At 50.0% G+C, this 27,227-nt stretch overlaps 2 protein-coding genes and 1 long non-coding RNA gene across 30 annotated transcripts in view; 1 reads left to right on the top strand and 2 right to left on the bottom strand.

Annotated features, from left to right (window-relative positions):
• Positions 1-12,237, top strand: part of CFAP92 (cilia and flagella associated protein 92 (putative)) — a 121,005-nt gene extending 108,768 nt beyond the window's left edge. For 14 of the 22 annotated variants that reach the window (XM_055110414.1, XM_055110406.1, XM_055110405.1 and 11 more), the window contains 4 exons: positions 5,799-5,963; positions 6,510-6,716; positions 6,798-6,954; positions 11,756-12,237. In XM_055110414.1, coding sequence (XP_054966389.1) covers positions 5,799-5,963; positions 6,510-6,716; positions 6,798-6,954; positions 11,756-11,790 — 564 coding nt within the window. In that variant the 3' untranslated portion in view covers positions 11,791-12,237. Of the gene's footprint in view, positions 1-5,798; positions 5,964-6,509; positions 6,717-6,797; positions 9,011-11,755 lie in introns of those variants that run through there. The other 8 variants (XM_055110404.2, XM_055110403.2, XM_055110402.2 and 5 more) reach the window with 3 other exon arrangements.
• LOC134729906 (uncharacterized) lies at positions 5,985-7,056 on the bottom strand. Its single transcript, XR_010111461.1, has 2 exons — positions 6,538-7,056; positions 5,985-6,168 (listed from the first exon to the last, which is right to left on the bottom strand). It is a non-coding gene; the product is annotated as an uncharacterized LOC134729906 (long non-coding RNA).
• ACAD9 (acyl-CoA dehydrogenase family member 9) overlaps positions 8,957-27,227 on the bottom strand; it is a 33,644-nt gene continuing 15,373 nt past the window's right edge. For 3 of the 7 annotated variants that reach the window (XM_063602565.1, XM_063602567.1, XM_055110419.2), the window contains 16 exons: positions 26,663-26,769; positions 25,540-25,640; positions 24,744-24,854; positions 24,358-24,436; positions 22,595-22,769; positions 20,739-20,812; positions 19,459-19,534; positions 17,954-18,024; positions 17,581-17,700; positions 15,839-15,967; positions 13,825-13,904; positions 12,990-13,116; positions 12,668-12,745; positions 11,940-12,068; positions 11,276-11,348; positions 8,957-9,587 (listed from right to left, as the gene is read on the bottom strand). In XM_063602565.1, the coding sequence (XP_063458635.1) occupies positions 9,487-9,587; positions 11,276-11,348; positions 11,940-12,068; positions 12,668-12,745; positions 12,990-13,116; positions 13,825-13,904; positions 15,839-15,967; positions 17,581-17,700; positions 17,954-18,024; positions 19,459-19,534; positions 20,739-20,812; positions 22,595-22,769; positions 24,358-24,436; positions 24,744-24,854; positions 25,540-25,640; positions 26,663-26,769 (1,631 nt within the window). In that variant the 3' untranslated portion in view covers positions 8,957-9,486. Of the gene's footprint in view, positions 9,588-11,275; positions 11,349-11,939; positions 12,171-12,667; positions 12,746-12,989; positions 13,117-13,824; positions 13,905-15,838; positions 15,968-17,580; positions 17,701-17,953; positions 18,025-19,458; positions 19,535-20,738; positions 20,813-22,594; positions 22,770-24,357; positions 24,437-24,743; positions 24,855-25,539; positions 25,641-26,662; positions 26,770-27,227 lie in introns of those variants that run through there. The other 4 variants (XM_003829408.4, XM_003829409.4, XM_034957306.3 and 1 more) reach the window with 2 other exon arrangements.

Below are 27,227 nucleotides of genomic sequence, written 5' to 3'. Positions count from 1 at the left end.
CCACCGCGCCCAGCAAACTAATTGAATTTCTCCGGTATAATCAGAGTCAATTATTCCCGTATGCACTGACACCTCTTAAATTTAAAGTAGACCTTCCAAGTAATAGACCAACTGTTCCTGAGGGTAAGGGTTCCCTAACACCCGTGGGGACCTTTGGTGGCTCCCCAGGAAGGAGATGGGAATTGTGCTGCAAAGGTCTATAGCAGCACTGCCTACTATGGCGGGAGACAATTGTTGTATGTTTGTAAGGGCACTGGCTGTGCCGGATATGCCTTGGTTTGTTGAGGGGCCTGAGGCAGGCCCCTCTTCCCATTTCCCGAAAGAGGTTGTCCATCTTTGCTAAATTTAGAATGACACTGATTTGCCCAGTGATTGCCTTTCTTACACTGGGGGCATACACTGGGACTTTTCTGTTGATTGATGGTAGTTTTTGCCTTTTGATTTCCTTTTCTACATTCCTTTTTTCTGTGTCCAAATTGCCCACAATTGAAACAATGGCCCAAGAAATGGGCATATTCTTTCCTACTTTCAATCCAGCCATAGCCTGAGCTAAAAGATTAGCCTTATGTAAGTTACCTCCAATGCCATCGCAAGCCTTAATACATTCAGCTAACTGAACCTTCCCTGTCAGGGGTCTAATAGCAGTTTGACACTGCATTAGCATTATTGTATGTAAGAAGCTGTATTAAAACATCCTGAGCAGAATGTTTGCTTTCACTTTGTGCCATTGTTACCCTGGTCCTTCCAAGTGCTCAGCTTTCCTGCTGAGCTTCTTTCAGTCGTCCTCGGGTGTCCTCTGATGATGCATCCTCTTTCACACACTCTAGCGTTCCTTCACTGGGGTGTTCGTTGCCTCATATTGGGCGCCAGGAATGTTGGGGTGATCAGACCCAACTCCAGGCTGTGGGGACTATGAAGTCCGGCAGAGTCAAACAGATGACACAAGAGTGCATAAAGTGGGACCAGGGGGCCAACACTAGTATGGAGGCTGTGAAGGCCCCGAGCTCTGGAAGCCCACACTATTTATTGGTGATCAAAGAAGCAGGTGGTGAGGATGTGGGGGTTGAAAGAAAGCAGTGTATCAAGTGCATGATCTACAGCTGTGATGGTTTAGAATTTTCTTTGAAGCATATGGAACATGTTCTGCTACTTGAGATAATGGGAAACGTATTCTTCTAGTTTAAGACACAATCGATCTATGAGCCTTGGAGTGCTAGAAGCAAGGAGCCAACAAGTTGAGACACATTCCAGAGGCGAGGGGTTTTATGCGCTGTTCCCTGGATTCCATCCAAGCCACGCCCTTGTGGCTTGTGCCCTGGGCTTAGATTGTAGTGCGGCAGGGCAGCCTTCCACCCTTTGGAACAGAGCTTGGTGTTCCAAAGGCCACAAGGGGTTTTAGACCCTGGACGCCGGACATGTTCCAAGACTCTTACATTACGTCAGACATGCAAGCCCTGCCTCAGCCTTTTTCCCAACACTCAGCTTTTCCCCAACACTGTGTCCAAGCTGCAATTAAACCCATCCACTGGATTGTAACTTTAATGATGATTTCTTCAATTCTATGATTTCCATTTACTTTTTCTATAGGTTCCAGGTGTCTGGTGAAATTCTCATTTTCATTTATTTTGATTAATCATAATTATTTTAATTTTTTTTTCTTGAGATGGAGTCTTGCTCTGTGGCCCAGGCTAGAGTGCAGTAGCACTATCTTGGCTCACTGCAAACTCCACCTCCTGGGTTCAAACAATTCTCCCTGCCTCAGCCTTCTGAATAGCTGAGATTACAGGCACCTACTGCCACACCCAGCTAATTTTTGTATATTAGTAGAAACAGGGTTTCACCATGTTGGTTAGGCTGGTCTCTAACTCCTCACCTTAGGTGATTCACCCACCTCAGCCTCCCAAAGTGCTGTGATTACAGGCATGAGCCACCATGTCCAGACTAGTTTTAATGTTCTTGTCTGATACTTCCAATATCTGGATTACCTGGGGTCTGTTTCTATTGTCTTTTTTCTTGGTTTCCATCTTTTCATCCTGTTTCCTGGCATGTCTGTTATTTTTTGTTAAATGGTAAAGAGGGTATTGAAAACTATAGAGACTCTTGATGTCTTATTCCAGAGATGATACAGCAGGAGACAGAGGACAGATAAATCTCCTTAGTCAGAGTCAGGCTTGCCCTTACTCCTAAAGCAGATTTTCTGAATTCTAAACTGGAGGCCTAGAGGTACCAGGGCCCTTCCTCCTTGGCACAATTTCCAATTTTGAAATCCAATTTTGTTTCCCTAGCAATGCAGCATTTTCCAAAATACCTCCTTAGCTTCTAAACTTCTTAAGCTTCTTTTTCTGCTTATGTTCTTATTTCTGCCTTATCCATGTGCAAATTAGGAGTCAGTAAATCCCTTGAGAGAAAACTGAAAAAAGAAAATGGAACCACCATTATTTCCCTTTTCTCCAGATTCTTGGACTCTCAAATCCTGGCTGCCTTGGTTGTTCTCCAGTGATGTTAGATAGATGTCTATTTCTTCTTGTAATCCTGTCAGTTGTTTCTTAATATATTTTGAGACTATATTGCTAGGTGCATATATATTTACAAGTTATCCCTTTTTGTTGTCCTCAATATACAATATCCTTTTGCCCCTTTTGATAGATTTTTAACTTGAATTGTTTCAGCAGATATTAAGAATGCCACACAGCTTTTTTGTCTTTGTTTTCTCATGCCTTTTTGCCTAGTGTATATGCTGTCTCCCTTTAGTTGTCAAACCTGTATCTTTGTGTTGAAAGTTTTGTAGATAGCATATTGTTAGCTTGAAAAAAAAATCCAGGCTGGGTGCAGTGGCTCATGCCTGTAATCCCAGCACTTTGGGAAGCTGAAGTGGGTGGATCGCTTGAAGTCTGGCGTTCGAGACCAGCCTGAACATGGTGAAACCCTGTCTCTACTAAAAATACAAAATTAGCCAGGCGTGGTGGCACACGCCTGTAATCCCAGCTACTTGGGAGGCTGAGACAGGAGAATCACTTCATCTCAGGAGGCGGAGGTTGTAGTAAGCCAAGATCGCGCCATTCCACTCCAACCTGGGCAACAAGAGCAAAACTCTGTCTCAAAAAAAAAAAAAAAAAAAAAAAAATCCAATCTGAGATTCTTTAATTGGCAAGCTTAACATTAATTACTGTTAGGTTAGGCATTTTTGCCACCTAATCTACTTTTAAACCCTCCGTTCCTGTGTTCCTTGGATAGATCAAGTTTTCTTCTGTGGACTTAAGTTATACATTCTATCTTTCTTTTTAAGGTGGTTATCCTGAAGACCATATGGTTAGGCATTCCTACTGAACATTAAACTCACAAAACTATATTCTCTTTATAAGACAAATTGTACATTTACATCCCTTTTATCTCATCTCCTACCCACACTCCACCATCCCTTTTATAGTCTCTAGAATTTCAATTCCAGGCTCTGAAATTTTATTTTCATAGTCCTTTTAAGACAACTTTACTAGGATATCGGACATTACTTGCTAACCTTGAATCCTCCTGCATGTTCCTCCTCCATTTTGAATTTCTCCAAAGAGTTTTGTGACTTTTGTTTTGTTTTTTTGAGACGGAGTCTGGCTCTGTCACCCAGGCTGGAGTAGAGTGGCATGATCTCGGCTCAATGCAACCTCTGCCTCCTGGATTCAAGCGATTCTCCTGCCTCAGCTTCCCAAGTGGCTGGGACTACAGGCGTGTGCCACCATGCCCAGCTAATTTTTGTATTTTTTAGTATGGAAAGGGTTTCACTGTATGTTGGCCAAGCTGGTCTTGAACTTCTGACCTCAGATGATCTGCCTCCCTCGGCTTCCCAAAGTACTGGGATTACAGGCATGAGCCACCACACCTGGCCCCAAGAGTTTTTAAAGGAGGGTTTTATGTAAAACCTAAGGCCTTTAAACCTAAGCATGTGCCCTCACAATTAGTTTGCTTGGATATGAAATTGTAGGTTGAAGTTAACTTACCTTGTTGCTGTTGTGGATCTGATCACAAGTGATAGTTTTTCTTTACAGGTGGCCTGCTCTTTTCCTCTAGAAGCTTTGAGAGTTTATCTTTGTATTTGTTTGCTTAAATCCCACTAATAATAGTGTACCCAGGCTTGGAAGTTTTGTCTTTTCTGACATTCATTATTGCTTCAAATTTTCTTGTTCTCACTTTTCCCCTCCTTTTGGGACTTCTGTTATTTGGATGTTATTTCCATCCTCTATACTCAGTTTCTAATTTTATCTTTTTATACAGGACTGCTTTCTGAAAGCATATCTCAAGTGGATCTTCCAGTTCATTCATTCGTTCTACAACAGTATCACTTCTGCAATATATCTCATTCTCTTGTCTTCTATTTCAACTATTTTCATACTCAATACTTTTTCTTTTAGTTTTACTTCTGCTTCATATTGCTATCTTCACTCTTATTTTAAAACAATTTCTTATGTTAAATTCTTAGCCCATCTTTTCCAATAATTTAGCTTCAGTTGTTCAGTCTGTGGCCTTTTTTAAATACTGTATTTACTTCTCCAGCATCTAGTTACTTTTGCTCTGAGTCCAAATTCTCCTGCAGGTGTCACCCCTCGGCAGACAATCTCAGGCACCCAGAAGAACTATGGAACAGTTTGCTTTCCCTGTAATAAGCATTAGGTCAGAATTTCAACTTCAAATTGTAAGAAAGGAGTAGCATGGAAAGAAGAATCTGTCCCCCTAGGTTGTAATTCACGAATTCTAGGATTTGGAAGGAGCAGGGGACTTCTAGGAATGGCTAACTGAGAAACTCAGATCAACTCCCCCACTAAGGACAACTAGAAAAACTGGACACATCAAGAAATATTGATTGAAGTTCCATGTGGGCCATGACAGGATCCTTGCTCTATGTGGCATCCCTAGTATAATCTTCTCGCAGGTGCTCCAAAGTCTGAGGACCTAGACTTGCCTTTACCTTGCATCCCTTGTTGCCTGGACAGTCTGTTCTTTCATGTGTGTGAATCACAGATTTTGTCCTCCCCTGATTATTTTGCATTCTTGTGCATTAATTCCTCAAAGATTCCAAAGTCAAGCCACTGTAGTTGAGCTAAGGTCACCATCTTGTGCTAAAAAATTTTTTAAAGGTAAAAGATGGTATTTTGCTGAAGGTTACTGTGAAATATGCATATGAAACACTGCACAGTGCCCAACAATTTAGAGTGGTAACTTTCCCCGTTCTCCCTTGTTTTGGGTCCCAGCCACCTTTCCCCCCAGCCTTCTGTGTTGTCTTTTATCTCCTTCCACATTTCTATTTTCATTCACAAAGGAAGCCAACAGACCATCTTATTTCTCTCTGTTCAGGGAAGAGTTCCCATTTCCTTACTGGGCCTGCTGGAGAGAATGAGGGTCATAATCCTTATGCACACTTGACAGTTAACCATGGTCAAGGATGGCAGTCCTTGCTGCTTTAGGTTGTAATATCCCCTGTCCACACTCTCCTACTTCTGACCATGTGAGACACAAATTCTGTCTTTATCACAAGGTGGTTGGGAGATGAGTGGCCAGATGATGTGTGTTCCAGTTACAGTGACCTTAGGGGTCTCAATTTTTTGGTCCTCTTAAATTCCATTTTGGATAGTGAGAGGTTGGACTAGTTGGCCCTTTGCCCTGGTTCTATGATGAAATAACAGCACCAGTATTGAAGAATCAATCAATACCTGCACCACAGCTAAGTCCCAGAGATCATCTCACTGCATATGAGCTGGCATGGGGGGTGAGGATGACCTGGTGTGGGTAGTGACTGGTGTCTCTTTCTTCAGAAAAATATCACAGAAGCCTACCAGGTCAGCAAGAAGCCTCCGAAGTCCGTGGCGAAGGTGATTAAAATTTCAGCCCCTGCCAACAAGGCCGTCTACAACTATAGTACCCAGACCATGAATTCTACAGAGCTTGCCAAGAAGGAGCTGTATCAAGAGATGGCCAAGGTGAGAGACCCAGACAGGATGATGGCAGTTGGCAAATCCCATGAGTTCTTTATTCTGACCATGCCTGCTTGGAGGTCAGTGGGGGATCTCAACTATACAGATGAAAGCCAATCAGCTAGGGGGAGTAGACAAGGCTCAGATGTTGAGAGGTGTTCTGTTCCACACTAAATGTGAATCCTCCACACCAAATGTGAATCCTCCACACCTGAGGGTAAGCCCAAGATCCTCAATGTAAGCTCAGATGTACATAAAGGAGAACAACTGTAGCATCCTTACCTCTGGGGAACACTTTATGATTGCTGCTTATCAAGGCAGCTACCAACAGAAGGGAAAGCCATGGTTTAGGCTTCCAGCACACATTAACTTTAGGAAACGGCTTCTCCCATCAAAGGGGACAATAATACTGCACAGTCATTTCCTCTCAATGCACTATTTACATTGTCAGGAACTATGATTATGCCCCCAGCTGTTTCTGATTCCTACTTGGAAATAAATCCAAGATTGCTATTAGCCCTTCCACCCCAACCTGTCTGCCCCCATTTCTAGGAGCCAAGAAAGAGATTCACGTACTCACAGGATTACCTCTCAGCCATGGTGGAGCCCCTGGACTTGAAGGAAGAGGAGAAGAAAGCCCAGAAGAAATCCCGCCAGGCCTGGCTCACAGCCAGGGGATTCCAAGTGACAGGTCTTCAGAGCGACACCGAAAGCAGCTTTCAGGATCTCAAGCTGCCACCCATCAAAGAGCTGAATGAGGTCCACAGGGAAGAGCAGGGTCTCAGGTGGGGTGTCCATAGGGACCTTTCTCCTCCTGATTTACTTACTCTCCCAATTTAGGAGTGGAAGGAAAACTCCCTGTTTGCTAATGTACTGGAGCCTGTGTTGGATCGAGACAGGTGGAGCTGGGACAGGCACCACGTGGACTTTGATCTGTACAAGAAACCACCACCTTTCCTCGAGCTGCCCCCTTCGCCCGCACCAAAGCCTGTAACAGGTAACAGGCAAGGGTTTGCCAAGCTGGGCCTCCTGATGCCGTGGGCAGGCAGGAGCTCTGTGCCACTCTGCATCTTCAGTGGTATCCATTTTGTTTACACTATCAACCAAACTTTCTATGCTAAGAAAAGCAAGATGCAGAATGGGTCTGAAAGAAGAGATTGAATGCTGGGCTGGAACTCAGACCAGGATTCTAGCCCCAAATGTGACATTTGTGTGACTTGAGGCAAATCCCTTCATGCCCTGGGTCTGGTTTCTTGGCTATAAAGTGGGGAAGTTGGAAGACAGGTCTAAAGGCTTCCTGAGCTTCAACACTATTACCCATGACTGATCTCTAGGTGTCCAGCCAAGAGCTGGGGGCAGAGGCTCTGGGCTTCACTGGGACCTTCCAGCGGCAAAGATACTGACAGTTCTTTCTGTGGGGGAAAGGCAGAGACAGGAAACGTAGGTCTTGCTGTACCAGTCCCTCCAAGTCCTCTTCCTCTTTATCCCTGTTTATGAAAATTGATCTCAGGATCATCTAGAGGTTAACATAGAACCCAAACTTGGTTAACAGAGCCAGAACCTTTGTTCAGGGAGAAAGAGACATGAGCCTATCTAAAAACAAGGTCTGCCAGAGAAACCTCTCCCAGAAAACTAGGTCAGGTGAACGTGATGGCTTCCTCTCCTCCTCGACTCCTAAGGACAACTGATCACAGCTCCATGGAAGTGCTAACAAGTTTGCTGAAATGTCACTTTCTCCATTTGCCTAGACTTGGCTCCCTCCCTCCCCAGTAGGCCCTAGATCTCCCAGGTTGCCTGAAGAGACCTGCTCTCTGTGGGCATGTCCCAGGCCCACAGTTACTGCTGTGGCTCTCAAGAAGGCTCCAGCTAGGAGAGCTGTCTAGCCTAAGAACACAAGGCTTTTCCTTGGTAAGAAGGCTTCCTAGTGAGCTCCACTGCCAGCCTTCCCAGCAAAAGTCTCCTGGGGGTTTCACTGGTGAAATCACTTAAGAAACACTTGCTGGGGTCTCCTCTTCCCACAACATGTTTAAGAAAAGTTAGCAACTACAGATGAGAGGGAGAGGCTTGAACTGGTCGCTAGGCCTTTTCAACCCAGATGGATGAATGGAGAACTTGCCATTCTCCATTGGCATGTAAGACTGAGGCCTTACACGCCACCAGCCTAGAGTGAAGCCCCCTTCCAGAAGGCTGCACAGAAGGGGGGTGGGTCTGACAGCCCCTCCCCAAACTTCTCCTGTGCAAAGAAACTCCAAGCAGCCTTCTGTTCAGAGGTATGCATGCTTCATTTTGTGCAAAATGCTGCCCTGCTATCACTAACAGAACTTCAGGTTTCACTGAGAGGTTATTTACACGGTCACAATATTTACAAACTTTCCCCATTTTAAAAACTAGTTACCAAACCCCTGGCAGAATGCTCAGGCCAGCCCCACTCAGCCAGCTCAGCTCTCCAAGTTCCCAGTCTCCTCCTTGCCTATTTCCAGCATCACAGTAAATTGGGAATATACTTGGAGGAAAAAGAGTCGGCTGCCTTCTCTGTGCTCAAGGGAGTGTCCACAATAGGCATTTTAGAGCTCCAGACCACCCAAGGACCACATCAAAGCTTAAAGTTCACCACAGTGAGCACGCTGGGACCTGGTGTAATCTTTCAAGTGCCAGCAGAAGGGAGGCTGGAGAAATGCAAAGGCCTGCTGGCCTGGAGATACCATTCATCCTCTCCTCAAGAGTAGAAGCCAGTTCTTGTAAAGAAACTAAAGTCCCTAGGTAGGAACATCAGCTGAGACAGCCTCCCCATCATCTCCTGAGAAGGATAAAAACTAAGGGCTCATAACCCCAAGGGATTGTGGCCTGCACTGTGTGTCTGCTCCTTAGCGTTCTGGGCCCTCCTTGCAGGGTGAGGACAAAGGGGACCCGAGGCCATCACCAAAGGGTGGTTCTCAGGGTCCTGCTGTCACCCATTAAAGGCTGGTTCTAAGGAACAGTGTGACAAGTACAGCAAAGGCTAACAGTACACAGATTGTGACATTTTATATTCTTTGTTAAATGGTTCCTGGTACATGTTTTAAGTGCCTCTGCTTCTAGTTTAAATGAATGACCCAGACAGAGCTTTCAAGCTGTTTCTTAGAGAATGTGTGGTTGAGCAGAAATGGCTATCCACACCTGACACAGGTCCCCACCCACCTCACGCCCTGGAGGCAGCAGCATAAGCCCCAGTTTCCACTATGGTGTCTCCTCAATGACCAGAATACCCGCCAGTTCCAGGGGTCAGCAATTCCATTCTCTCTCTCCGGCTCAGTTCAGAAGCTGTGATGGTCCTATTAGAGAAGCTGTGATGGTCCTATTAGAGAGCACTGCCTGCAGGTCAAAACCTGGAAGAGGCTCTCCCAGGCCAGGCGACAACCCTTCAGGTGCAGATGGGGAACAAAAGGCTTAACCTGTGATAATCCCAACACCTTCTGAAAAAAGAGTAACAGTCATCCAGCAACGGGCCATGGGTAGGGGCGGGCGGCAGCAGGGGACACTGTCCCCTGCCTCAGCATGTCCTGTCCAGAGGGTGGGCACAGATATAGGCTCGCTTCTCAAGGATCTGCTGGGACACTTTCTTAATCTGCTCATCTAGGTTTTCTGGAGCATCTGGGAAGGAAAAGGAGAGATGGTGGGTGATCTTTCTGCACCGTGATAAGACAAACATGGCTGAAGTGGGGGCATTTTTCCACAAAGTCAGCCCACCCACCATGAAGCAGCCCTAAGGGTGAACCCCTCCTCCAGACCCCCAGCAAGTGATTCAGGGCTGCAGGGAGAGAAAGGGGTACAGCTTCATTCTCAGTTACAAAGGACTCATCCTGCTCATCTCTAACCCCCAGATCTCATGGGGTGGAGCCGGCACTTGCTCCGTAAACAGCCCATCTGTGATTCCAGCCCACTGGAGGAGAAACCATTTCAGCACCCTCCACAGCACATAACCTGTCAGCACTGGGGGGGTGTCTGGGCTACCCCCAGGGCTAGGACCTGCAAAAAATCATATGCCACTCTCAGCAAGTGCCACAGTGCTGGCGCCTACACCCATCACTTGGCAACACGACTGGGCTTTGCGGGGACACTGATCCAGAACCTCAGGTCAACAGGACTGTGAGGGTCAGAGGTAGACTGAGCTGGGCATTCCTAGATATGGTCGAGTGGCTATAGAAGAGGAAGAGCACTGCAGACAGAGCGGGGAGCACGAGCAAAGCCCTCTGTTCTCTAGGCCAAGGCCTGAGACCTCTGCAGGGCACTGCAGGGTCATTTTGGATGGAGTACAGTGGGTAAAGGGGCAGGTAAAATGCTGTCTCCAGAATCAGGTACAACCAGGTGCTCCTCCCTTCGTGAGCCTTCCCTGGGCAGCTTCAAGAATACAGCCAGGGCTGGGCACAGTGGCTTATGCCTGTAATCCCAGCACTTTGGGAGGCCAAGGTGGGCGGATCACCTGAGGTCAGGGGTTGGGGACCAGCTTGGCCAACATGGTGAAACCCTGTTTGTTTCTACTAAAAATACAAATATTAGCTGGGCATGGTGGTGCATGCCTGTAATCCCAACTACTCAGGAGGCTGAGGCACAGGAGTTGCTTGAACCCAGGAGGTGGAGGTTGCAGTGAGCCAAGATCATGCCACTGCACTCCAGCCAGCCTGGGTGACAAAGTGAGACTATGTCTCCAAAAAAAAAAAAAGAGAATACAGCCAGGCATGCAGGGCAGATGCCAGGGGTCCTGCGCAAAGGGCTCTGCACTTGCTCAACCTAAAATTGCCTTGGCAGGCCCGGCGCGGTGGCTCATGCCTGTAATCCCAGCATTTTTGGAGGCTGAGGCAGGCAGATCACCTGAGGTCAGGAGTTCGAGACCAGCCTGGCTAACATGGTGAAACCCTGTTTCTACTAAAAATACAAAAAATTAGCCGGGCGTGGTGGCGTGCGCCTGTAATCCCAGCTACTTGGGAGGCTGGGGCAGAAGAATCGCTTGAACCCAAGAGGTGGAGTTTGCAGGGAGCCAAGACTGCGCCATTACACTCCAGCTTGGGCAACAAGAGCGAAACTCCATCTCGAAATAAATACATACATACACACACACATATATACATACAACTGCCTTGGTGAATGGGGCAGGTATGCACCTACAGTGCCCGGTGGGCACTGCTGCAGCTAAGCCCAGGCCTACCCAGGCCCTCGCTCAAGGCAGAGGTCTGTGAGTAGCTAGCAGACTCTGGTAGCTTGACAGGGTCCAGAAACAGCTCACCATCAATAGGGGCCTAGAAGTGGGCCCTTCCTTCCCTCCCCCAAGACATGCCACTCACACTTGTCCAGCTGAGAGAGGCTGAAGAGATTCTGCAAGTAAGCTTCCACGCAGAAGGTGTTGGCCAAGAGAACCTGCCAGAACCGAGGACAGAAAAGATATGCCCAAATTCCTGGAATCAGACCTCTGAGCTTCAAAAACCCAGCCTATCAGCCAAACTGGGTAGCATGGCAGGGGTCACAAGGCCTGGCACAGGAGTCACCCCGTCTTGGGTTCTAATTCCAGCCCTGTGGATACAGCCTTTCCCCAACAGCAAGTGACTCAACATCTCTGACCCTGTTTCCTCTGAAAGGCAGATGTCACAATCCTGGTATCTGCAGGTGCTCTGGAAAGTGCAGGCAGAGATCCTGGTATACAGTGGGTCCTCAGAGACTGCACCCGCCTCCCTCCAGCACAGCGGGCAATGTGCAGGGTCTGTCCCTTGCTGGGGGTAGGGGCACTGGGATCAGGAACCCCTGTCACTCAACCCCTCTTCTCTCAGTCAGGAAGAAGAAAGGGAATGGCCCCATCTCCTGAGCAGCACAGACCCTCCCACGGCCACCGCATGGTGAACCTGCACAGCCTCCCCCACACCCGACCACACCCTCCTCAACAATCAACTTCATTAAAGTGCAGCAGGACAGATGGCAGCAGCCAGGCCCTGTGTGAGGCTGGGCTGGGCTCACCTCGTGGTCGTGGTTGCGGAGCCCAATGCGGATGGAGCGGCTGGCCCGCGACAGCACGGCCGTCATGCCATACAGGTTGATGAGGATGTTGGCCACCCGCTTCAGTACCAGCTGCTCCTCCATGATGGTCTGGGATCACAGAGGCTCCAAGTGGGGACTCACTACCTAGACCAGTCCCCCACACGGTCCCTCCCTGGGCTGCATCTTTGCCTGTCTTAGTCTCCTGTGTTCCTTGAGAAAGTGGAGTCAATAACACCTTTCTCTTCAGGTTGTGGGAGAACGGCTCCCAGCCACCTTCTGTTTTCCCTTCTCTTTGAGCTCTAGATTCAGGGAGGGGTTAAGGCAAGACCAGGTCCCAGAAGCTTGGCTGAGACCAGAAGCCAGTGCTTACTGTGCTACTGTCACCTTCAGCAGCAAGGGCCCCACCAATCAGGTCCCTAGATTCAGGCCCCAGGTGGAGCTGCCCTCCCGATTCTAGGGAGCCTCTCTACCTGAAAGGTGCACAGAAAAACACTGCAGAAAACTCACCCAGCAAGGGTACCCGTCCGAGTAGCTAAGTGGGCCCCAGGCTGACAAAGTCAGCCTGACCTCACCACCCCATCCCTCCAGGGTGATCAAGATTTCTGTTCTAGGCCTGGTCCCAAAGGATGCTTGACAAAAAGTAGTCTCATGAATGCTGGCCAAATTGGAGGACCACTTGCGACCCAGGCCTGGGAGGGCCTGGTTACCTTGCCAAAGCGGAGCAGCAGTGTCTCCACGGTCCGGCCGAAGCAGTAGGTGTTCTCCTCAAACTTGTTGGCACTGTCCTATTAACCAAGACAGGACTCAGTTCAGCACCTCATCCCTACAGTGCCCTGTCCTGTCTCACAGCCCGGGTACCAGGCAGAGATGCCCCATCTGGGGGAAGCAATCCAGGGTGTCATGGACTAGCTGGTGTTCCCCAACTTCCCCTGGAGAAGCCCAGACCCCCCACAGTGAGATCTTTTCTGCCACGAGGAGATCTGGCAGGAGGGCATTGAAATAGGGGGTATGCCTGTTAGGCCCACTCACCGCAAGACTGGGGTGCACAACTCCATGGTTGCCTGTCAGCCCCAGGTCCACAGTTCGGCCCAGGGAGTCCCGAAGCCTCCGGCCAACGGTATCCATGACTGTGCTCACTTTGGCCTGTTTAAGCTCACTGCAGAAAGTCCATGGTCCTGTGACTGGAGGCCTCGCTGCTGGCTCTCACTGTCCAGCAACGTGGCCCATTCGGCACCCAGAAGCTCCGTGCCCCACTCTGGCCTGGGTATGCCGGGCCCCTGGCTACAGCCTGAACCCCCCCAAACCCACCACCTGCCAGAGAGCAGCCAGTCTCCTCAGGGGAGCCACACATGTGCTCCCCCATGAGGGGTGGAGTCACAGCCAGCTTCCCAGCAGCTGTCTCCTGTGAAGGAGACAAAATGCTACTAGCAACCTGTACTTGGCCTCCAGCAGTGATTTTGGATTACTGTGCCCCTAGGGTGGGGGTGGAGGGGAGCATGAGGGGAAGAAGGGCAGAGAAGAGAAACACTGGCTTATGTTGGCTGTGAGGCCTGGCACCTTTAAAGGGACACCTCTCATTCTTCAGGTTCTGAAAAACCAGCTGCCTCTAGTGTGAGGGACCAGATGAGGGATACGGTATTTATGCTGAAGCTGTAGGGTGGTGTGGCCACAAGGGCAGGGCAGCGAGGGCTTCCCTGGGCAGCAAGCCCCCCACTACCACAGGGGAAGGTCCCCTCCACAAGGCTGCGCCACACCCCCATGCCCCCACTCCAGGTCAAGGCAGCTCTTTCCTCCCACTGCCCTGGACTGGCCCCTGCTGGGCAGGTATGGGACCTGAGAAGCACACGGTGACAATGGCACCTACTGGATCCTGGTAGTCAGGATGCGGCCGGCATGCTGCAGACCCGTCAGGGCGATGTACATCCGGAGAATCTCATTGGTTCCCTGTGGCCAGTAGTGTAGAGGTCAAAGGCTGCCCCCCGGCCAGGCAGCCATGGTAGTGCCACATGTGCTGGCTAGGGCCGCCCACTGCCTGCTTGCCCATTGCCACAAAAGCCACTGCTCCTGAAGTAGCTGGGAGCAGGGCTCTGACCAGGGCTCAGGGAGTGCACAGGGATGAGGAGGGAGGTGACCAGATGGCCAGGAGCTCCCACTGGGACTCCCCACCTCTCCGTGACCAGCCTCACGTGTGTCAAGCCTTTCTCCAAGTCTCCAGGTCCTCTGTAAAATGGAAACCAGCTTTCCCCGGGTGGTGAGGGGGGCTGATGCCTGGGGCTCAGCCAGTGCCAGACAGACATTGCTGGCTCCAGGTGGAGGCCAGATTCCTCACGGAAGCCAGAAATTGCTGAGTGGCAGCTAGAACCTCCTCAGTGCCAGGTGTCAACACACCCAGAGGGCCACATGCTCCCCACTCCCCCAACCCATGATTCTGATCAGTGAGAGGCCAGTGGGCTTCTGCCCACTCTGCACAATGGAACTGTGTGTCAGGTGCAGGGGCCTGACCCAGGCTACACAGCCAGCACCAGGGACTGAGGACTGTCCCCTGCAGTCAGGCTGACATCACGGACAGCAGGACTCCCTACAGGAAAAGGGGAGACTGCAGGGGCCTCCTGGCAGGACCACCCAGCTCCGAGCAGGCTGCAGACAGGAGCTCCCACCCTACATCGAGAGCCCTGTGTTCTTCCAAGGCCTTGAGGGCTTCCTGAACCCTGCTGACCACCCCAGCCCTGGAGAACCCCAACCCTCCCAGGCTAAGGGAAGGGCCTTTGGAGAAGACCCTTTGCAGGGCTGAGACCACTCCAGTGCCCTCAGGCTGGCCCTTGCCCCGTATGTCCACTGCAACAGTGGAGATGGCTGGAACCCAATGGGTAGGCCGGGAACAAAAGCAGCCAAGGAGGCCTCCCACTGGGCAGGATGGCCCAGGAGACAAGACTATACTCCCAGAGGCTGATGATGCCTCTCATCACCAGACCTGCTGCTCAGGCCCAAACCCTCTCCCTGTCTCAGGCCTGCCTCCTGTATACCCATGCCCACCGTCATATCCCACTCATCCTGCTGTGCTCTCTTAGGTCTAGCCCCTCCCTCCCAGCAGGAGAGCCCCTGGTCTCCGGCCTCATCCCTGCAACTCACTCTCCACATGAGCCCCGTCCACATGTCCAGCACTTGCTGAGCCCCTGGGGGCATTTCCCACAACACAGATACAACCAAATAATGCCCTGCTTAAAGACGTTTTGTGGCTTCCAAATTCCTCTGCTGTCAATCAAGGTCCTCCACAGTCTGGCTACTTTTTTAGCCTTCCCATATACCTTCTTCAACACCCCCAAACCCACTGCCTGCCCCAGCCCACCTAGCAGGGCTGACTGCTGCTCCCAGAAAGCCCTTCACTCTCTCTTCATTCACCTTGTGCCAGCAGATCAGTCCCATCTGGGCCTGGCGCGCTCTATTACCCTGCCCTTAGGGACAAACTGCCCTCCACCCGGCCCTGGTTGAAGCCCTTTCTTTCTGCCCCTAGGAGCCAGGAGCGCATGCTTCACAAAACTCTGGCTGCCTCTGGAGGATGCCCGCTCCCTGCCTCTTTACACTCTGTCATCTCCCTTGGTCGGCCCTGCTGCACAATCAGAACACAGCACCCGAAGTCATCTCTGTGGCCCCAATTCCCTCCCCTGCCACCTGGCACATGCTAACTGAACTGACTCCTCAGGCTTGTGACTTCATGGAGGGCAGCAATCGGGAAGGAGACGTGCCAGGGCTAGGAGAGCCCCTGAGAGCATGCGACCCAGCCCTGGGCTGCGGGGGCCTCTGCAAGGCCCTGAGCAGCATCTTTAGGACCAGGCAGGGTGGGGGTGGAGCACAGCTTAGCTGGTGGCGGGGCCACTCACCTCGAAGATGAGGAGGATGCGGGTGTCACGCAGTATGCGCTCGTACGGATAGTCCCTTGTGTAGCCCAAGCCCCCGAGGATCTGCAGCGCCTCACTCACACACTGCCAGGCGGCCTCGGAGCTGAACACCTGTGGGGTGTCACACTGAATCCTTTCCAAAAGGAGGACCTACGCTGCAGGGAGCTGGGTGGCTGGGGAGGCATGGGAGGCACCCGGGCTTGGGGAGGAGATCGGCCAGGGAGGAACTTGAAGGGTGATGTGGTCAAGTCCTTTGCCTTCCGTGACCACACTGGCCAGCTTGTGTTCCCTACCCCACCATGACCTTCTGTACCTCTGGGCCTGTCTTCACCCTATCTGCACCTGGCTGAGCTCCTGTTCCTTTAAAACCCACCTAAGATCTCCCCTTCCCGAGAAAACCTGACCTGTTCCTGCCAAGCCCCAGCGGCCGTGACTTCTTTCTGTCTGTGCACACTATAAGTGCCTTGGGGGCAAACATACTGCCATGTTTAGCCCTAGGCTTAGCATCTGGAAGAGGCTGGCCTACAGCAAACTAATGTCTGTGGTCACTGTTCAAGGGTGACAAGAAAACGAGATGATAAAACACATGCAAATGCACCCAGTACACAGACTGCACCTAGAAAAGACTCAAACATGGTCCAAGATGCCCAGCCTTTTTGTTTTTTTTATTTTTTTAGGGACCTTGCCACTTCAGGATCCCAACCTTTTAGGTAGACTCTCCTGCCGACACCAGGATGTTTGCTTCTGTAAGCTGCCATACCTCTCACTATTTCTCTCAAGAGCTCAATTCCAGAGACCAGCTTAAAAACAATTGTGGGGGGCACAAAGTAGGGTCCCCCCAAGTATGGCCATCTTTTTTATTACAGCTAAAAAATGACACCCTCCACCCTCAACAAAACAAAAGCAAATTCTAGTATCTACCTCAACCAAATAAGATGCTCTTCCCACCTCAGCCTCCCAGGTAGCAGGGACTACAGGCGTGTGCCACCATGCCAGCTAATTTTTGTATTTTTTGTAGAGATGGGGTTTCGCCATGTTGCTCAGGCTCATACACTTTTTTTTTTTTTGAGATGGAGTTTTGCTCTTGTTGCCCAGGCTGGTGTGCAATGGCACAACCTCGGCTCACTGCAACCTCCGCCCCCACCGGGTTCAAGTGATTCTCTTGCCTCAGCTTCCCAAGTAGCTGGGGTTACAGTTGCCCGCCACTATGCCCGGCTAATTTTTTGTGTTTTTAGTAGAGATGGGGTTTTACCATGTTGGCCAGGCTGGTCTTGAACTCCAGACCTCAGGTGATCCATCCACCTCGGCCCCCCGAAGTGCTGGGATTACAGGTGTGAGCCACCGCGCCCTGCCATATGCTTAGTTTTTAAGATAAAGTTTTGATACCAGAAAGTAGGAAGGCCATAGACTAAGGAAAAAAGAAGTCTTTTTCACACAAGCCAGATGTAATGTTATTACTCTAAAAGGATATTATCATAACGGTCTCCTTCTGCTATAAACTGCTGATCCACTGGCCCACTGGACACTTCCCTACTGCTGCTCCCCGCTGCCTGCCTATCCCTGGAGTGCTACACAGGGCAAGTGCATCATAAATACTGGATCAATGACAGGAGGAAGATGACAGGAGGAAGATGACAGGCAACAGCATGGGCTTGAAAGGTCACAGTGAGGGAGATTTCCCAAGCCTCCCTCCAGCGTCAGCTCTCTGGCTATGCCAGGGTTACCTTCACCATGGCTGCCTCGATGGAGCAGTCGGGAAAGCCAGGTTGGTCCAGCATCCCTGCTGTGAGGTAGGTCATACTCTCCATGACGTAAGCCTTCTGAGCCATCAGTGCAAATTTCTCCTGGAGTGTTCAGAAAAAACACAAGAAACAATTTGCATGTGCTGAGAGCCAAATCTGTGAAACAGGAGAGAAAGTAATTAAGTCAGAAGCCTCAATGCCCAAGAGAAGCAAGCCCAGTGACCCGTGTCAAATAAAGCCTCAACTAGTCTTCTTCCCAAATCACCACAGAAGTCACCAGTACAGAGACATCAAAAGAACACACCGTTCATGTCACACAGTGAAATGCACAAATACAGTACTCAACCACTGGTACCTGAATCAATCCAAATTCACTGAGCCTCTTGTTAAACTGTTTCCTTGTGCAGGCGTACTCAGCAGTCATTTCTGAGGAAGAGCAGAGTTATTAGAATGAACTGGAATATTTCTGTGGTTCAAACATGATTTCCTATGGCCATCATCCTTACCCTTCCCACAGGCGGGCACTGTGAGAAGCGTGTCTGCTGAGGTCAAATACCCCAGAAGCTGGCACCCCCACTTGCCAGCACCCGTGGGTCAGAGGAGAACCACCCCTCCTCATGGCACCCACACACAGAGTTTGGCGTCAGATACAGACTTGAATCCTGGCAATGGTTCTTACAGGCTATGCCTCAGGCCAAGTGCGACACCTCCCTGAACACCATCCCCCACCTCAGAGTCGCTGTGAAGATGCAACCAGGTGGAAGGGGGAGGGCGCCTCGCACAAAGCCAGGCACAGAGGCCCCAGACAGAGGTGGTGCAGGCTCACACCCCGTGCAGTGACCAAAGCAGGTGGGGCCGCCTGGCTTGAATACTCAGGCTGGGGCTTCCAGGTGTGTGGCTGTGACAAAGTGCTGAGCTCTAAGGGCCCAAGAGTGACATGGCGCCTCTCCCAGGCAGAAGCACCCCCGCCCCGCCGTAGCCATGTCCTCCACAGGCTCTCCCAGGTGTGGTGCACTCAGGAGGTGTAGAGGGCCGAGCCCCACTCAGAGCCCCGGCAGAGGAGCTCCCCAGAGGCCTTGTGCCTGAGTAAGAAGAGCCCTGAGCCTGGAGCCTGACAGCTTTCATTTTGGGTCCAGGAGCACAGTCTGGAACAAATCGCTTGCCCTCTCTGAGTCTCTGTCTTCTCATCTCTAAAATGGAGGGAAGCCAAAACAGGCCCAGAGCCTGGCACCAAAGAGGAGCTTCATAAAGCACTTAGGGGTGTGCTGCCCCGGGTACCCCCATTTCCCCACAAATGCTTCCACCACAACCAGGATGGTTACAGGGCTGTTCTAAGTTCACTGGCAAAGGAAAATGGAGGTTTGGGATATTCTGACAGAAGAGAACAAAGGTAAGATCCAGGGGCCCAGGGACCTGGGTTCCAAACCCGATCCTACTCCCCACCCACCGTGCAGAGTCACCCAGGAGGCACGGACCTTGGGAACCAGAGGCCGTGTATCCTGGAAGCCTGGTTCTTGGTGTGTGCTCACCAAGCAGCTCTGCTCCTACTGGTCAGTGGCAACCTCTCACTCCAGACAGACAGCCCATTCCCCAATCCCCATCCCCACCCCAGACAGAAAGCCTGTCCCCCAGTCGGCATCACCCGTGTGGAGGTGAAACAGAGGAATGCGGAAGACAACAAACCTCAGGGGCAGGCTGAGGAGACCCTCTGGTCTCCACAAAAGCCCAGGGACTGAGCTCAGGCTGGTAGCCTGGTTCAGCACTGGCCTGGAAGGGGCCGGGGGAATGGCAGAGCCTCCAGGGCTGGAGCCGGGGCAGCAGGGGGTGGGGCACAAAGGGCCTTGTCCCTAACTTACCTACCAATCAATCTCTTGAGCAGCCCAGCCACAACGCTGCCCATGCTGAACCGGCCGCTGTTGAGGATGTTCATGGCCACCTGCAGGGAGAACAGGGAGAGCCCAGGGGCCCTGAAGGAGGCAGAGGGAGGAGGCCGCAACGAAACCAGGCCAGGTGGATCAGCTTGCCTTCCCTCAAGCTGGGAGAAAGCACCATCCTAATGCCTCAGAACAAGGTGGTTCAGTCACTGTTGCAGCTCCACCAACATCCCCACACACAAGACCACTGAACGTTATTCCAAAGGACCATGCCAGAGCTGGGCATGGTGGCTCCCGCCTGTAGTACCAGCATTTTGGAAGGCCAAGGCAAGAGGATCGCTTGAGCCCAGGAGTTCAAGACCAACTGGGGCCAAACAGAAATTCTACTTTTAGGCATAAATCAAAATACCTGAAAACGTTATTTCCACATTAAAACTTGACATGAATGTTCATAAGTAGCATTACTGATAGCAGCCAAAAGCGGTAACAACCCCAATGTCCATCAGCTGGTGAATGGATGAACAAAATGTGGTATCTCCACTCAACAGAAGAGAATTCAGCCATAAAAGGAATGAATTACTCATTCATGCTATGAGAGAGATGAACCTTGAAAACATCACGCAATGTGAGAGAAGCCTGTCACCAAAGACTGGATCTTGTATATGACTGCATTTTTATGAAATGTTCCAAACAGGTAAATCCATAGGGACATAAAGTAAAAGAGTAGCAGCCAAGGGATGGGGTAAGGGTCATACTGGATGGTACAACATTTCTTTTTGGGGTGAGGAAATGTTCTGTGTGAGATATTTGAACAACATAGTGAATATACTAAAAACCACTGAAATAATATTTTTAAATGGTGAGTCCTTTGTCATATGAATCATCTCTTGATAAAAATAAGTCTTAGTCCAAAAAGAAAAGAGTAGGGCAGGGATGCAGACCAGGGTTGTGGTACACAGAGCTTGAGATTCACCAGAGCCCACAGGCTGCTTTCTCATACCCACTGCAGAAGGGAATCTTAGCCTCCGCTCGAGGCGAATAGGGCCTCAGAGGTGAAGGGAGATTCCCAATCCTTACCATACACTTCTTCTAGGAGCCAGCCAATTTTCCAGTGTCCATTTTGCCAATTTCCCAACAGATAACCATGCAAAGTCACCTGCCATGCACAGGCTACTCTGCTACGAGCAGGGATAGGGCAAAAGCTGGGGGCCGACAAACTGCACTCATGACACTACCTGGTACAAGGGGCTGTGGCTGGCAACTCACCTTAAACCCATCTCCGACCTCTCCAAGGATGTTTTCCACAGGTATCTTGGTGTTTTCAAAATGGACTTCACAAGCTGAAACACATGAAATTTAAGATCTCATCTGACAATGCAAACCACTCTGCATCTGACCTGCAAGCAGGCAATTCATCCATTCATCCATCCATCCATCCATCCATCCATCCATCCATCCATCCATCCAATGTTTGGTAGGACAGTATAGAAAGACAAAGTTCCTATCTTTGTGGAGGCTCATACTTTGATTTGGGAGACAAAAGCTATAAACAAAACAATGTAATATTGTGATCAGTGCTATGGATGAAATAAATAGGGCATCACGATAAAGAGAAATGGAGGTTGGCAAGGGGGTGGATAATAATATTTTTATTAAGGACTATGTCAGACTTTTCTAAGGTGACATTTAGCAGAAGTTTACGAATGAAAAGAACCAGGCATATAAAGAGCCAGAACAAGCAAAGTGAGGGAAAGAACAGCATTTCCTGAAGCCTTAGGGTAGACTGGGACCACTGGTCTCAATTCTTAACTCTAACACAATCACACCCCTGCAATCTAACTGTAGCACTCTCCCACTGTGAGGAGGGATGGACCTCCCTCCCTTTCCCTGCCTGCTAGGTATGACCATGTGACTTCCTGTGGCCAATACAAAGAGCTGACCCAACATGAACAGAGACCTTAAATGTGTTTTAGGGTCGGTCAGGTATGGTGGCTCATGCCTATAATCCCAGCATTTTGGGAGGCAGAGGCAGGAAGATCACTTGAACCCAGGAGTTCGAGACCAACCAGGACAACATAGCAAGACCTCATCTCTATTAAAAAAAAAAAAAAAGGCCGGGTGTGGTGGCTCACGCACTTTGGGAGGCTGAGGTGAGCGGATCACGAGGTCAGGAGATCGAGGCCATCCTGGCTAACATGGTGAAACCCCATCTCCACTAAAAAATAGAAAAAATTAGCCGGACGTGGTGGCAGGCAGCTGTAGTCCCAGCTATTCGGGAGGCTGAGGCAGGAGAATGGCGTGAACCCGGGAGGCGGAGCTTGCAGTGAGCCAAGATAGTGCCACTGCACTCCAGCCTGGGCGACAGAGCGAGACTCCGTCTCAAAAAAAACAAACCAAAAAAAAGTGGCCAGGTATGGTAACTCACACCTGTAATCCTAGCACTTTGGGAGGCTGAGGCAGGTAGACTGCCTGAGCTCGGGAGTTCAAGACAAGTCTGGGCAACATGTTGAAACCCCATCTCTACAAAAAATACAAAAATTAGCCAGGTGTGGTGGTGCACGCCTGTAGTCCCAATTACTTGGGAGGCTGAGACAGGAGAATCACTCGAACCCAGGAGGCAGAGGTTGCAGTGAGCTGAGATCACAGCACTGCATTCCAGGCTGGGTGACAGAGGGAGACTATGTCTCCCACGGCAAAAATAGTACTTATATGGCTTGGCTTGGCCCCTTAGGTGCTTATGATCTGCTCTAAGAACAAGCCTCCAGATGGACCTGAACCCAGATGGACCTGAACCCAACTCACAGCCTGAAGCAGGCTGCCAGGCACTGCAGACTGAGACAACTAAAGGCTGGGGACTGTAAGCTGAGCTCTAAGGTGGTGTGTCTGCTAGGGCAGCTACAGCAGGGGATGACCAGCAGGCCTTCAAGTGAGCAGCACTCAGCTGCAGGAACAAAGAAAAAGCCCAAGTGGCATTCTTAATTTGATCTTTTTAAAATGCTTAACAAAAACTGAAAGTGTTTAAATCTCATTTTATCTTGCTATTTGGACAGAGTCAAGGGCCAGTCTCCCCCTTACACACACACACACACACACGCGCGCGCGCGCGCACAGGAGCTACTTACTGTTGGAGCCCCGAATGCCTAATTTATCTTCGGGTTTCCCATTAGTGACTCCACCAAAGTCTCTTTCTACTATGAATGCTGTGATTTTGTCTTTCACTGATCCATCAGAATCAACGACCTCAGTCTTTGCAAACACAGTAAAAATATTGGCCAGTCCTCCATTAGTAATCCAGACCTGAGGACAGAAAGATGGACTTTGGAGAAAACCAAACCCCTATGTGACCCACCTCAGCTCTGTCTTTGTCCATCAAGCTCCAGCTGCCAGTCAGACCTCAGGCCAGACATGCAGGGTCCTTGGCTCTGCAGAAGCCAACCAAGCATGAGTGAATAGAGGACAGGGCTCAGCCCACTTTCCCCAGAGCATGGATTTTCCCAAGGGACATGGATGGCCGGGTGGAGGCGGGGGCGGGGGAAAGAACATCCAAAGTTGTCAGACAGCTCAGGCTCCACCGCCAGACAACTGCATTTCTTCAAGAAAGAAAGGGTTTAATCATTTCTTAAGGTATACATATATCAAAACATCATGTTGTAGATGTAAATACACACAACATTTATTTGTTAATTCTACAAAGAAATGAAAAAAGAGAAGGCGGGAGGGTGGTGAGGAGGAGGAAAGGAAACAGAGGGAGACAGAGGCAGAAACAGACTCCTTAACAAACAGCAACAGATGGGACTTGTGTGGATCTTAATTCAAGCAAACAGTTAAACCAAAAATAGGTATGAGGCAATCAGGGATATTTGAATGCTGATAGATGTAAGAAATTATTAGCTGGGCACAGTGGCTCACGCCTGTAATCCCAGCACTTTGGGAGGCCGAGGTGGGCAGATCACTTGAGCCCCGGAGTTTGAGACCAACCTGGGCAACACGGTGAAAACCCATCTCTACCAAAAAAAAAAAAATACAAAGAGTTAGCTGTGTGCCTGTACTCCCAGCTGCTTGGGAGGTTGAGGTAGGAGAATCACCTGAGCCCAGGAAGTTGAGGCTGCAGTGAGCCAAGATCGTGCCACTGCACTCCAGCCTGGGTGACAGAGCGGGACCCTGTCTCAAAAGAAAAGAGAAATTATCAATTTTTAAAATGTGATAAGGGTATTACGGCTTTGTGTTTATTAAAAAACAAAAACAAACAAACAAAAAAAACTCCTGTCTTTTAGAGAGGCATGCTGAGATTGTTACCATGCGATCTGGAGGTGGCGATGCTGCTGGAAGAGGCACAGTGGCCATAAGCAGGTGACTGCTGGAGTTAGGGCCAGCCCGGCACACAGAATATGTCTGAAACTTTGTGTAACAAAAAATTTAAAGATTTTTTGGGTTTACAAGCCAGGCACAGTGGCTCATTGCCTGTAAACTCAGCACTTTGGGAGGCCGAGGTGGGCAGATCACTTGAGGTCAGGAGTTCAAGACCTGACTGGACAACATGGTGAAACTCCATCTCTACTGAAAATACAAAAATTAGCCAGGAGTGGTGACACGCACCTCTAATCCCAGCTACCCAGGAGGCTAAGGCAGGAGAATCATTGGAAACCTGGGAGGCAGAAGTTTCAGTGAGCTGACATTACACCACTGCACTCCAGCCTGGGTGACAGAGACTCCGTCTCAAATTAAAAAAACTAAAAAAAATTAAAAACAAACACATAAAAGCAGCTCAAGAAGGTAGTTGGTGCTACAGCAGCAGGTACAATCCCTGGTGTGTGGAGAGTGCTCACTCAGTGGCAGTGAAGGTTGTGACTGAGACCCTGATGTGGCCATGGGGAAGGAACCCTACCTTGGAGCCATTAAGGATGTAGTGCTTCTTGTCTTCACTTAGTGTGGCTCTGCTCCGGATTGAGGCTGCATCGCTCCCACTGCAGATGCAGAAAGATGTGGTCAAGGGAGAATACTGGGAATAAATATGAATGCTTTTGAGGGCCTGAAAATGGAGGTTTTAGTACTTGTAAGAGGTCAGCAAACTTTTAAAATGAAGGGTCAGATAACATATTCAGCTTTCCAAGCTACAGGATGTCTGTCTCACCTCCTCAACTCTGCTGCTATTAATAGAACATGAGGCTGAGGCAGGTGGTTCACGAGGTCAAGAGATTGAGACCTGGCCAACATGGTGAAACCCCGTCTCTACTAAAATTACAAAAATTAGCTGGGTGTGGTGGGGCATGCCTGTAGTCCCAGCTACTCGGGAGGCTGAGGCAGAAGAATCGCTTGAAGGCGGAGGTTGCAGTGAGATGAGATTGAGCCATTGCACTCCAGCCTGGGTGACACAGCAAGACCCTGTCTCAAAAACAAACAAACAAACAAACAAAACTTATTTATAAAAAACAGGCAGGAGGCTGGATTTAGCCGACCTCTGCTTCAATACATCACGTAAAAAAGCGGCAGTGAAAACAACTTGGGCTTAGGTTTAAACATGGAAATGGGTGCTTGCAATGGGCTCATCTGAGGTCCTGTGAGGATGAGTTCTGGGCACCCCAGGAAGGATGACTGTTCCCAGGTTCTCATGCAAAGTGAAGCAGGATGGAGGATGGTCCAGGTGATGGACTTATCATCAGAGTCCCGAGTGCTGCCGCAGCCCTGCTCCATCCAGCAGATCACACAGCCTCACTGAACCTCAGCTCCTAATGTGTAAGTGGGAGCAGTACCACCCACGCTATATATTCTGAAAGGTGCTTTGAAGCCGGAACGTTATTACTATATTGTATGTCAAGGTGTGTTGTAAACCACAAAAATTTATTTAATAAGTGCTGTCAAGCGTGGTATCTCACTTGCAAGTCTCACTGGGACAGAGAAATAAGGTGAAGATAAGAGGAATGGCAAGAACAGTTGCTGAGTTGATGCTTTGCAAGATTTTGGAAAGAAGGAAAAGTCAGCTACTCAACAAAACCAACAGCCCCTTGCCCCAGTGAATCTTGGGCAACATCACAGCTGCTGAGGGATAACGTTTTGTGCAGAGACAGACCTGGCTGGCTCCGTGAGGCAGAAGGCTGCAATGTGCTCCCCGGATGCCAGTTTAGGCAAGTATTTGGCTTTCTGCTCCTCAGTGCCGGCCAAGATGATCCCCTAAACAAAACAGACACAGACTAATGTCAGCTGTGGGGAGAAAGGAGAGCATGAGGTGTTTGTGAAACATTTCCTTTCTGAGGCAAATATTTACTTCGGGCAAGAGAAGACAGCAAGAACTCAGAGCAAGCGGCCACAGGCAGAGCCCAGGGAGCCAAGCTGCTGAGGAGACGGTCAGGGCGCACATGCCAGTGCCGTGAGCCTGTGCGACCCACAGTGCTTTGCAGTCTGTGTCCAAAACTTTCATATCAGTTCCTTCATTTCCCAGACTAGTGGTCTTGGGCAAAGGATATCCCTTTCCAAAGAAAGCCTCCTCCATCTTGTCATCCACAAACTGGGCCACTCCCACCCACTGACAGGGTCTGGATGATGCAATGTGAAGACACAGGAGTGCTGGAACCAAGCCTATCCTAAAGAAGGTGCTCAGTGTCAGGGCTGTCCCACCTGCTGCCCTCCCAGTGCCACAAAGACAGTCCCCCTCTTCACTAAACATCTGCATGAATGTGTGTGCTCTCTGGGGTGGGGGAGCCGAGCATGGTGTGCATTCAGCTCTCTTTGATGTCAACATTAAGCAGAAATAATCTGAGTAATGAGATTGCCAGTAAGGGCGGTTGACCCTGGGCCTGCCCTAAGGTGCTCCAAGCCCAGTGGGGAGAAGGTGGCTTGCATAAAGAGTGGGGGCATGCTCAGGCTGAAGGACGAAGGCTCAGGAGAGGAGACCACTTCCAGCCCAAGGCGAAGACAGTGGCACCCTACCTGGGCCTTGAAGGGTGGATCAGAGGCAATGGGGACAGGAGGTGGATTCAGAAGGAAGGGACATGCGACCCAAAGGCCACTGCGCATGTGGGCAGTGTGTGAGGATTGAGCACCATGAGGTGTGGCCAGAGTGAGGGAACTGAAGGGCAGGGCTGAAGGTCAGATATCAGGCCCAATTCAGAGGGACCAAGCCTCTGGCCTCTATGCCTCCATGTGACTCCAGAAGACCTACAGAGAGCACCACACAGAATCCCCAGATACCTGACCTTGAGGCCAATAGCCTGGTGCGCTGCCAGGGTCACAGTGATGGACCCATCCATGCTGATGATCTCCCCTAGTCGTGAGTACATGGTGTTGGAGAAGCCCAGGCCACCTAGGAGAGATGGACCAGCATCAATCACAGGCCAGCCCTAGATTCCTCCCATTAAGGCTTCATTGGCTTTTTTTTTTCTTCTGATTATAAAGTAATGCCAGATCACCATATTAAAAAAAAAAAATCACAATACAGGCCGGGCATGGTGGCTCACACCTGTAATCCCAGTACTTTGGGAGGCTGAGGCGGGCAGATCACCTGAGGTCAACAGTTCGAGACCAGCCTGGCCAACATGGCAAAACCCCGTCTCTACTAAAAATACAAAAATTAGCCAGGTGTGGTGGTGCGTGCCTGTGGTCCCAGCTACTCGGGAGGCTGAGGCATGAGAATCACTTGAACTTGGGAGGCAGGGATTGCAGTGAGCCAAGATCGCACCACTGCACTCTAGCTTGGGCAACAGAGAGAGACTCTGTCTCAAAAAAAAAAAAAAAAAAAATCACAATACAGAAAGGTACAAA

This window comes from Pan paniscus, chromosome 2 (genome assembly GCF_029289425.2).
Source record: "Pan paniscus chromosome 2, NHGRI_mPanPan1-v2.0_pri, whole genome shotgun sequence".
Lineage (NCBI taxonomy): Eukaryota > Metazoa > Chordata > Mammalia > Primates > Hominidae > Pan > Pan paniscus.
Note: the sequence above shows the minus strand (reverse complement) of the source record. Positions and strands in the feature narration are given on the sequence as shown.